Source organism: Humulus lupulus, chromosome 7 (assembly GCF_963169125.1).
Source record: "Humulus lupulus chromosome 7, drHumLupu1.1, whole genome shotgun sequence".
NCBI classification, from domain to species: Eukaryota; Viridiplantae; Streptophyta; class Magnoliopsida; order Rosales; family Cannabaceae; genus Humulus; species Humulus lupulus.
In genome coordinates, this window is record NC_084799.1 from 41,512,528 (window position 1) to 41,525,145 (window position 12,618).

At 32.6% G+C, this 12,618-nt stretch overlaps 1 protein-coding gene across 1 annotated transcript; it reads right to left on the reverse strand.

Annotated features, from left to right (window-relative positions):
• Positions 1-332: 332 nt before the first annotated feature.
• LOC133791231 (sodium-dependent phosphate transport protein 1, chloroplastic) lies at positions 333-4,946 on the reverse strand. Its single transcript, XM_062229161.1, has 10 exons — positions 4,435-4,946; positions 4,110-4,217; positions 3,717-3,872; positions 3,249-3,464; positions 2,864-3,073; positions 2,547-2,684; positions 2,027-2,128; positions 1,740-1,805; positions 1,489-1,573; positions 333-836 (listed from the first exon to the last, which is right to left on the reverse strand). The coding sequence occupies exons 1-10, from the start codon at positions 4,846-4,848 to the stop codon at positions 739-741; spliced, it is 1,593 nt and encodes a 530-aa protein (XP_062085145.1). The 5' UTR covers positions 4,849-4,946; the 3' UTR covers positions 333-738.
• Positions 4,947-12,618: the final 7,672 nt, after the last annotated feature.

A 12,618-nucleotide genomic window follows, 5' to 3' on the forward strand; every position in this document is an offset into this window, starting at 1 on the left:
ACTAAATGCTATGCTGTACGTACATATTATTGGTTATATAGGAATTTATATAAAGTATTATCATAATTTAGAATAATGAATTATGTTAACATGTAAATTTGATAATGCAGATGAAGATGTCGGGGTTGCAGAAGCTAAAGCCTACAAAAAAAAAAATTATCTTAATTAATCCCATTCTGATGAGAAACAGCAGAGTTGTTCAGCGGCATTTTTTTCCCTTAACGTGGCCCAGTTATGTCTAAGAACGCGTCTAATATGCAGCAACTTTTAGGTACTTACTTACAAATCATTCATTAAATGCTATAAAGGCAGAAAACAAAAGTACAAAAACATTTGGTTATAAAATAAACACTACATACATTAAATGATAAATATATATGTTATTATAACATAATAATCACAAAATTGATATGTTAGTATGAATGATGACATTTACAAAGCTGTTGTTGGGGCTATTTACCAATATGTATTATAACATTCTCCCCTTGGTTGAAAAGGTGAGAAATCCAACAAATCCATCGAACTTCATGACTTGGAAAGTGGAGAAGAAATTGAACTTTGGGTTTTTGATTAGAATGAGCTCCACAATGCTTGTGAATAGCAAAATGAAAGTATCTATTCTACTCCTTGCATTTGCTATTTTCAACCCTTCTTTTTCTACAACCTTTCACTTTTAACTTCCCTAAGATTTTTTTAGCTCGAGTAGTGTAAAAAGCCGCAAATTCAACAATGATTAATCTAATCTATGATCTTTTCACCAGTTGAGAAAAGGTTCCAGACAACAGTGCCAACCAAGTAGAGTCCAACTGACACATTGAAAACATCGTCCCAAGAACCTGATAATGTCAAGGTGGAGAGAGCAGAAATATTAGATTAGAACTTGGTTTTCTTGTGCCAAAGATTAAACTAATTAAGCTTTACAAGAAAGGAATTACCCAAAAACCAAAACTTTAGTGTATGTCCACACTGGGTTTAATGGGATGTCTATGTTAGGTGTAACTTAGATAAAGTAGTTTCTACAAATGGAGTATGAATTTGGGCTTAACAAACATAGAAAATCACCACAAATTTCCCTCACTAGAAGATTTTAGAAATTAAATCAGAAACATATTGACTATCACATGTTTTGGCAGCCTCTGAGGCAGAACAGACCCCACATTTTTTGGGCACTCATTATCATGTCTTACCTTCCTAAAATATTTACCAAAAAACTCCAGGCCAACCCAAATTTGAGACTACCTTACAACTGCTAAATTTTCTAAATTCTACAGTTGAAACAAATATCAATAAACTTGTAGTATATACTTAGTTGTCTAATGAGGTTGGGCTGTGTTTACTTGTATAAATCAACAGAACACATATTCTATGTCAGGTTATAAAAGATAATAGCACCAATAATTATTAAAGCATCATTAGAATCAAAACAGCTATTCGAGAGGCTATTTATTTTTGTTTATATTCCTGTACTAGAAAGAGATGAGTACTAACCATGTTGCAGAATGTATCCAGTTGCAGCTGTACCAAAGACGCCAGCAAGAACTCCAGCAGTGTTGGATAGACCAAGCAAAACTCCCTATGGAAAAGGTAATGAATAAAAGACAATTCAGCACCATAAATGGAAGGAGATTAATAGGTTTGTGTAAAAGCAGAGAAAAGAAGCTTATGCTCACAAACTAAACTTTAATAGATGAAATTATAGTGCAACCAAACCCGAAAAGGAACTGAGTTTTAATACTTACAGAATATCGAGGAGCAATATCTTGATGGTTTGAATAAAGACCAGATTGTGAAAATGCATCAGTTCCCTAATTATCAAAAGACAATGAAATTGGTTAGGTAAAACGGTAGATGGTAGATCAATGCTCTACACTCAGAGATGAAGTTTAAATCCATATTAGATGTCAGGTTGAAAGATCACAGAAATGTAAAAAAAAGCCTGAGTATTTAAGAAAGTTTACAGACTTGCTAATTAACTATACAACAACTGTTTTTATTCTTTTGTTTCTTTAAGTAGTAAGAATCAAACCTGGCTGCATGCCATACACAAAACAGCCATTGCAGGAGAATTAATATGGCTCAACTGAGTGAGGAAGAAAGCAGGGCCAAGAAACCCAATTGTTTGCATGCCCTACAAAAGAAAAATTTTAGAAAATTTCCAGTCAGCCATTGGCCATGCAGCAGGTTAAAAAGAGAACTCTGTGTGTGTCAGAACATAAGAATATAACTAGAAGGAAGAATACAGGAGATTATTGCAGGAAGTTGATTACTTAAACTGGCAATTCTATGAAAAACTGCACTTGTCAAAATTTGAATTTCTTAATAGCATGGGATCATTAATTCAATTCAATTGCTTGTGAATTAAAGGCATATGTACAGTCAAACTGTATTTAAACAAATAAAAATCCAGTCCTTGTTAAAAATTAAAAAAAAGAATAAAAGATGTAACACAGGAAGAAAACATATGAGGTCTATCTAGGGAAGACACTTTCCTAAGTAAACTACAACAGAAGAGTATGTGAAAGTAAAGAAAGGAAACGAATTAATACCTTACGAACAGTTGTCACTGAATAACCTCTACTAATAAGTGTGTCTGCAATCCATCCTCCAAGATTTGCAGAGAATGCCATTGTAAGCCAGGGCAAGACACAAAAGAGTCCAGATTCTGTGAGATTGAACTTCAGCACCTATGGCAGGAGCACAGCAAATATAATTAGAATCGGTTATTACAGTGAATGCACAATGATACTCTTTCCTTTATCCCAAATTACTTAACAAGTAACAACCGTCATGGTGTATATGTCATTGAAAAGAAAGTGAAGTTTCACTTCATATCATTAAACTGTACTCATAAGCAATAACTTACTTGGTGATAGTATGTTGGCATCCATGTAAGAAGAATGAAGGTTCCCCAATTGTGACAGAAATGAGATACTATCAGGGCCCATACAGGAGCCTTTGACAATATTTGTCCCCAAGGAATTGCTTTAACAGGTTCTTTGGAGACACTGTTAGTAAGAATTAGCTTTTTCTCTGCAGGTCGCAGTTGAGGATCATCAAGAGGAGAACTGTATGCCTAAAGAGACAACTCAAGACCATACAGCAAATAAGAATTTTGGATCAATGTGAAAAACTCTACAAGATATCAAATTCAAATTTGAAACATTAATTGAGTTTAATCAATAAAAATCTTCATAGTTTTCAATATTAAAAGAAAAATAAATTAGAGCCAAACCGACAGTAAAGCTCACCTTATTTAACCAAATAGTAAACCAAACTGTCCCCAGAGAACCGAAGGAATAAAAGACTGATGACCATCCGAACTGATGTATTAAAAAAGGTGAGAATGCGAAACCAGTGACTGAACCAATGTACATGCCACTGTACACAAGAGCCAATGATCGACTTCTCTCTGACACAGGAACCCATTTCGACAGAATATTATTCATTGCAGGCATGGCAACACCCTGACAAAGAGTTAAACCAGGTAAGCCAGAATTTATGTGAATATAGTAGTTGAATTGGCATATATCTCTCTTTCCTAAATAAGAAATATCACAATCTCCAAATTGCATACAATAGGCTCAAAAGTATAAAATCTTAAAAGACTTAGCCATCATAATCATTTAGTTAAAAAATGATACTTCATTACTTCTATAACAAAGTCAATTTAAACAATTTCACTTCCATGTTGGAGAAGGGAAAGAAAATTGATTTACCTCGCCAACTCCCATGAATGCACGAACAACAAGCAAGAAGGGCAACCCCATTCTAGCAGCAAAGGGAGTGAGAATCGTAGCAACAGACCACCAAACAACTCCAAATCCCAAGACCTTCTTACCACCTACTGTGTCTGCCCATATGCCACCAGCAATCTGTTTTCACTACAATTATAAGAAAAAGAAAGGCAGAGGTGCCCTTCAAATGTTTGTTTCTCTTTATCATTTTTACTTTGTTTTAAAATACATTAAAATGGTCCATACAAACTACGAATTCAGTGAGTTTGAGTCAAACACTAATTAATGGGCCTCAGCACAATAGTTGTCCTTTCATGTACTTTTGGCAAAAATCAAGTACAATGAGTTCAATTAATACATAAAACTCCATGTTACCTGAGTGAGGAGATAACCCCAGAAAAAAGAAGACTGTATCAAACCAACAGTAGCGGGGTTCCAATTGAACTCTGCTGACATGGGAAGTATAGCTATGCTCATATTTACCTGCCAAGAAGTATATACTCAATATTGTTTGTTCGAACATTTAAAATCATTAGTGCCCACCTTTATAATTACTTTAATTAGTATAAAATCAACCATAACAACCAATGGGATAAACAGTGTAATGTAGCTAAAAAATTCATATCTTTTTAGAAATAAACTGTCTGTTAGTAGCAGTTAATTCTGAAAAAAGAAAAAGAGATGGGAAGAACTAGCTTACTCTGTCCATATTACACAGAAGAAAAGCCGAGAAGCACAAAAGAACGATAACCCATCTTTTAGGGAACTCTTCCCACCAGGGGCTCACGCCCTCCGAATTTTCCTTTCCCGAAACGACGTCGTTAAAAGCATCCTTAAGCTTCACGGTTTCCGGCGGAACCGGTTCTGAAACTTCAAAACGCTCCGACTTAACATCCGCCCACACTTTCCCAGTTCTCTTCCTACCCGAACTTCTCCCCGAGACACTGAAAACGAAGTACCGTTCCTGCCCGGCCGGTGGGCTATAGCGGACCCGGATCCGAAACTGGGCTTGGTTTCTGAAATCGGAGCCGAAGCTTTTTCTGTGGCCCGAAATATCAGGTAGTGATAAGTTGGGCTTGGGAGAGAATGAGTAGAGAAGAGCTCTGGCGCTCATGGCGTTAGAGCATGAAAGTTGAAACTGTGAACCAATTCGTCAGCAACTGAGCGACACAGATATTACTTTTATTATTATTTTTTATTTAAATTTATTTGGTTAACAATGGTGGAAGAAATGGGATGTTTTGACAAAAAAATTGTGAGTGATATTTATGTGGATTGGTTATGGTTGAGACACGTGGCGTTACATGGAAATATCGGATTGTGAAGGTAAATAATGCGTTTTTCTGTTGATTGCGCGCGCCTTTATTCATCCTCATTCGGATAACATTATTCTTACGTGTTCGAGTTTGTGAATAACTGAAAACGATTTCTGCTGTTGAGATGGGCCGATTTAGTTTTGCTCTTAGTTTGGGCTATAAAAAATATGTTTTTTATCCCATGTATAAAAATATGGAAATTATATATTTTTTAATTTTTATAAACAAAAAATTAAAGTATGAAAATATAATTAGTAACTAATTAAAATATAGAAATGTTATATTTTTTATCATAGTTATATTTTTTTTTATTTTGAATGTAATTTTATTTTATTTTTTCCTTCCTTTTTAATTATTTTTGAGTTATTTTTTTTCTTTTTTTCCTTATTTATTTTTTTTTCCATTTTTTCTACCTATTTTTTCTTTCATTTTTCTTTCTTTCCATTTTTCTCTTCTTCTTCTTCTTCTCATTTTTATTCATTTATCTTTTTTTTTCTTTCATTTGTATTGTTTTTTTTCATATTTTTCTTTCTTTTTCTTTTTCTTTTTTTCCTTCTATTTTTTCTTCATTTTTTTTATTTATTATTTTCTCCTTCCATTTTTTTTTCTTTTTTCACACATATGAGTTTTTTTTTCTTCTTTCATCTTTTCATTTTTTTATACCAATTTTTTTCATCATATTTTTTTCTTTCTATTTTCCATTATTTTTCTTCTTCTTCTTTTAATTTTTATTCATTCGTCAGTTTTTTTCGTTCATCATTTGTTTTGTTTTTTTTTCATATTTTTTTAGTTTTCTTTCCTAAGTTTTTTTTTCTTCATTTTTTGTACTTGTTCTTTTATCATTCCATTTTCTTTCTTTTTTTTTTCACATATTTTAATATCACATAATTATTTTACTATTTTTTATTTATTATCTTTTATTATTGTAATTTTTTTTCCACTATATGTAAAAGAAAAATTCAAATCAATTTTTTCATCATTTTTTTTACTATAATCCTTATAGGAATACCAAAATTTAGAAAGAAAATCAATAAAAATATGAAAACGTGAATGGGTAACCAGTTACCCTGATAAGAGCGTTCAAATCTAGAAAAAAAACTATATAAAGAAGATGGGAGAGAAGAAAAATGAGGTGGATCTGATTTTTTTTTTCTATCTTCAGATCTGTGGTAACTAGTTACCTTTTTATTCTTTGTGTGTATAATTCTGGGGTAACTGGTTATCTTCACGTTCTTTGTGTGTATATTTCTGGGGGTAATTAGTTACTTTCACGTTCTGATGTGTCTGTATATTTCTGGGTTCTTTATGGTAACTGGTTACCTATGTTACTAAAATCATAGTTACTTCTTCTTCCTTTTTTAATTAAGTGTTTTTCCTCTTTTTCCTTCAAATTTGATGTTTCTTTTCATATTTAATATAGTAACCTGTCACCCATCTTATGGTAACTGGTTACCCCTCTTATGGCAGAAAGTTACTCCTCTTAGGATAACTGATTACCTCTTCTAGTACATGTTATTTAACTAGCTCTAGGATTTTTTTTACATAACTGTCAAAGATCAATCAAGTAATTGGTTATCTTACCTAGGATTTGAAAAAAGAAACGTACAATCTAAAAAAAAAAGAAAAAATGTTTATAATAAATAAAAATAAATTTAAACACAATTCATATTACAAAAAAAAATTACAAAACAACCAAAGAAAAATTTAATATAAAAAAATAAGCTAAAAAAATAATAATCAAATTACAAACATACCCTTCAAAATCAATAAAACTTAATTAAGAGTAAGAGTATGGCATAAACTAACTTTTATACAAAATATGGGAAAATAAACCCATAAAAGTTAAAATTCTTAATAAAGCCATAGATTAACTTCTTTTTTTTTTGTTGAAAAAAAGCCATATTTTTGCACACTCTAATAAAAATCTCATATAAAATGTAATTTCCTCTTTCTTTTTTTGAGGAAATTACATGAAATATGGGAATTTTGTAAAGCTTTGATAAATATGGTTTTTTTTCCTTAACTTTTAGGATATTTTTATTATTATATTTTTTTAATTATATTTAGGTTAATATATATACATATATATAATTAATGGTATACATAAAACCATATAATTTCTTCCATTATATATATACATATATTATTGTTATTATTATTTTTATATGTATATACATACATATAAGAGGATAAAATAGTACACATTTATATATATATGGATGTATTATTATTATATTATTTTTATATATACATTCAAATATGAGGTGATGAGAATAACTTTCATTAATTGTGGTGATGATGATGATGTTCTGGTTATGTTATTATACATATGTATACTTTGGATTATTGTTGGAGTTGTATATATGTCATATAATTTCATTTTAAATAATAATCCGCTACCACTATAAAAATAATTTTGGACTTTTTAGTAATGTAGCGGTAATCGGTTACCACTATCAATTTTAACTGTCATGGAAAGTACTCGAGTGAATTGTAACTGGTTACTGACAGATTTGGAAGAAAAAAAACAGATAAGAATATAACCAGTAAAGAAGAAAAAGAAGAAGGAGGAGGAGGTAACCGATTATCCCTATTAAAATATCTGATTGATAACTAGTTACTAAGCAAAACCTAGAAAAAAAATAAAACTTAAAAAATAAAAAAATTAATCAGAGAAGTAGTAGTAGAAGAAGAAGGTAGTAACTGGTTAACCCTATCAAAATAACAATTAATTGGTAACTGGTTACTTACCCAAGTTTTTAAAACAAAAAAACAACTACATCTGAAAAACAAAATTAGATTTGAAAATAACCAAAGAAGAAGAAGAAGATCGAAGAAGGTAACTAGGTACTTAGGTAGTTTTATAAAGAAAACTAGATCTGAAAATAAAATCAGATTTTAAAATAAACATGAAGAAGAAGATCAAATAAGGTAACTGGTTACAACTAGGTCCACAAAAAAACTCAGATCTGAAAACAAAACAAAATCGTGATAGTAACCGGTTACTTAGGTAGTTTTATAAAGAAAACCAGATCTGAAAAACAAAATCAGATTTAAAAACAACCATAAAGAAGGAGATTAAATAAGGTAACTAGTTACAGCTAAGTCCACAAAAAACTAAAATCTGAAAACAAAACAGAATCATGACAGTAACTGGTTACTTAAACAGATCTGGAAAAAAAAAAAGATCTGAAAAAGAAAACTAGATTTGAAAAAAATACAGATCTGAAACAACAAAGAAGATGCAGAAGAACGCAAAGAAGAAGAAGAAGAAGAAAAAGAACGTGAAGAAGAAGAAGAAGAAGAAGAAGAAGAAGAAGAAGAAGAAGAACGCGAAGAAGAAGACAAATCGGAGATGGTGTCGGCAGTGACCGGAGGTACGTCGTCCATTTGCCGGTGTGAGAGAGTTCCCATTGTTGTGAGAGAAAATAATTGGCTGCCATTGTTGTGAGAGAAAATAGAGAGAGTGAGTGAAAGATACGCTAGAGATGGAGAGAAAGAGGAAAGTAAGAGAGTGTGTATTTTTGTTTATAGTATTTTATTCATAGTATTTTGTGGGATTCTCATATTTTTAAACTTTTTTTTTGCTAAAATTACCATATTTTATGGCATAAGTTTTATGCCCATAAATATAGAAATAATTTATTTTTTCCATATTTTTGTAAAGTTCTTTTTTTTCTCTCTTTAAAATATAGCTTCTTTTTTAAGTAGTTCTTTTTTAGTAAAAATTAGATAGGGTACCCATTTTATGTGACCCTCTCTCATTTGTAGTTATATTTTGAATCTTTTTATTTTTATATCCAGTAAATTAGTTACTATTCTTGTTATACCATTTTTTTATTCAAACACCTACAATACAGTATACTTTTCAAGTGGTACTATAAGAAATGTGATTATAAAAATGGATTATTTTGATTGATTGATCTTAAAAGTAGGTACTTTTCAAGTTATCTTTTTTCTTACAATTCTTAAAAGTTTTTTTCCAAAAAAAAAAAACAAGATTTTAAAATTTTGTTATTTAAAAAATATGGTCTTGGTGGTTAATAAGATATTCACTCAAAGCATATTAAAATATACCAAAAATATAGAGATGGAAACAAGGCAAGGAGTTCCCCTTCATGCTCCATGCCCCCATTTAGGTTAAAAATAAATGTAAATAATGTAATTTAAAAGAGTATTTGCAGCATAAATATCCAAATTTTTAGCTTTGTTATTGATATATACCCAAACCCCAAAATTAATAGTAAAAATACTTACTCCCAAAATTGATGATTTCGTCGATACCCAAATTGATGATTCTGCAAATACTCCTTTGTACTAAAATAACTATATGATAGAAATCATTTTACGAGTAAAATAGAATGAAGTATTAGTTAGAAAAATCATACCTCATTTTTCATCCCATAATTAATCTTGTGCACATATTTATGCTTCTAATATATGAGGATGAAGCCTATTACCATGATGACTCACATGTCTACCCCACCAATACTAAAAGTAAACACTAGCCAAAATATCTCTAGTAATTTGTTGCAATTTAGGATACTTGGGATCATTTGTTTTCCACCATACTATAATATCAAATTCTCCACTCTTTGGCAAACGAGTTTTCTCTAAGTAATAATCTAACTCAGACTTGTAAGTATTCACCTCAAAGTTCTATTAACAAATAAATCAAAACCAACAAAAAAAAAAATCTAGAGTTTCTTTACCATCATTTGGTTTGTATTCTTTTACCAAATTATAACTCAACTTTCTAATTCGCTCCATTTCTTTTGGAGACTCATCACCATAAATTTGGAAAAAGTATTACTCAAACAACTTCATCATAAACTTTGAATCCAAAACAGTTGGTATGGATATAATATTCATTGTATGATAAACCAATATGGGTCAACTTTCTAAATCATATTTGTAACCATGGTCGTAATCTTCTCATATGATGATCAAGGGCACTCTTATCAAATTTCACAAATCTTAGAGAAAAAAAAAATTAGCATGCCAATAGTAAAAATAATTGCGCAATAGAATATTTTGTCCAAAACAAAATCCCCCAATAGTAAAGAAGGTTAAAACGAGTCTTACTAGTGGGAGCACACAAAGAGCCATCCCATTCTACACCACACAAAAATAATAATAAATAAATAAACAAAAATTGTAAGCATTTTTACTACACTAGGATTTGTATGATTTTCTACTAAACATGTACTAACTTATTCATGAAACTCATTTACTCATTCTCTAAAGTGAATCAATGTGTAACGTTATTACAAATTATTTGTGAAGTGATATGCTTTCTATGACATATTAGGGTTTGAATGTTATTCATTTTTTTCTTTGCTAAATGTAGGTACTTTAGTAGAATTTATTGCTTCCAATGTATGATCTGGGGTGTGAATTTGTTGCTTCAATTTATTTTCCAAAAATTACACATGCAATCTCAATGTTATTAAATTACTTACTTATTGATTCTTGTCTTTATAAACATGAGATATTAGTAAATATTTATAATTTATTTTATTAAAAAATCCAACATTCTTTTTTGAAAGAATTAAAAAAATCTAACATCAGTACTGTTTTGCTATGTATGATGCTACATTTGACCGAATTTTAATTCCATCTTGTTGATCTTAACTTTTACATTTAGCGGCACCGAAATTTACTTTGTTTCTAAATCATTTACTTGTTCATCTAATCTTCTCAAAAATACTGTAAAGCTTATTTGTTTTAATTTTCTATACCCAAATTATAATTCTTATGTAGGATAATTGGTCTACAATCTATGAATGCCAATAGGGAATAGGTTTCGACTTCTAGGCTCCATAAGTGAAACTGAATATGTTTTTACAAAAGAAGTATTCATAAAACTGGGTAACTTTCTGGGTTAATCTGGGGTAGTTCTAATGTCAAATAGGTTTAGAAAATACCTGATTGGGGCATAAAAATCGTAAGGTCTCTAGGTTTAATATCAGGTAGCTTAAGGGTTACGATTCCTTACGCGATTTTGCACAAAACTGCTTTTTCAGAGGAAAGTAGTGGCCTGACATTTCTGACACACGGATCCCTAAATATTAGGAGACTATTGAGAAATCGAGGCGCGTAACCTAGGATATCGCGTGGCATCACGCGATGGGCTGAGGCTAACTTTAGCTCGTATAACAAAAATAACCCATTTCGTCCGTACCCTCGTGACATAGTAATAGATCATCTTAGGTCGCTTACTAACTAGACCGCTTTGTCATCAAGCGATCTGATGTCCCCTCCAAAGAAGAAATCCACGAGCTCATCCACCCAAAGCAAGGACAAAGGGAAGCAGATCGTCCCTGACTCTCCCATTCCGCACTTCGGTCCGGTAGTGGAGAAAAAAATTCTCGTCGACCCAACGCGTTCTTCAAGGCCGAGCACATCATCTCAAAAATCACGACTCAAGGGAAGGTGAATAAGATTATGTTGAGCCACAACATAGAGATCAGAGCTGGCATTCTCCTTGCCTGACCAGCGTTCGAAGGGGAAAGGAGTTGTGCCCCTTTCCAAGATGACTATGCAGCCTGGAGCGATGAGCATTTGAAGGGTGGTGCTTTCCTTCCCTTGGACCAGTACTTCGTAGATTTCCTAAACTACGTAAAAATGGCTCCTTTCCAGCTCCCCCAAACTTATACAGGCTTATGGCGGGGCTAAAGTATTTATTTCTGAAGCACGAGTGGGAGGTCCCCACCCCGGCATACATATTAGACTTCTTCTGCCTCAAAGCTAGCCTTGATCAGAGAGGGCGAGGTGATGAGTTTTATTACCTCACGCGGTTTCCAAACCCCACCCCCGTCATTGAGCTTCCCAGTCATCCAAATGACTACAAATATATATTCTTTATGTCAGATGGCTTCAGGAATTGCGAACATCGATACTTCAACTGACCTCGTAAGTCTCCTATCTTTGCAAATTCAGCTCGTGAATTTTTGTTCCTTTAAAAAATATATATATTTTTACATGTCTTAATTGAGTTTTTTTCTCGTGCAGCCATATTTACGAGGACGGAAAAATTTGTGACCCTCGGGGGTCAGTACGTGAAATTATCCAACCTTCCCTCTGGTGAAAAGGATTATCGCCTGGTCATGAACGATACCACCATGTTGGCATGTAAGCTGATCGGTGAAGGCCAGACACTAGTCCTGAGGACTCGAGTTCCCCTTCCGGTGATCCCCGAGCTTTCCTCCTCACAAGAGGTTGTGCCAACTGCTGAGGACACCGACGAGGAAGAGGTCAAGGTGCCTCTTGTGCGGAAAAGACGGGCTCTCGAAGTTGACCAGGGACCCGACTCAAATCGAGTTGCGTCAGGGGCAGCGGTCGGCCCCTCTTGCCAAGGTAACCCATGCCTCTTTAGGGAGTTAAATGGGGTTGTTGCTGACTATAGGCTAATTCATTATAACCTGAACCAACTCGTTAGCCGTCACCCAACCAACCCGGATCTAAATGTAACCCTTCTCCAATGCGTAGATCGCCTAGTGGTGTGCTACGACTATAGCTACCCTAGAGGCACTGTTGTAGTTGATAATACCCTAAACTTTAGATCC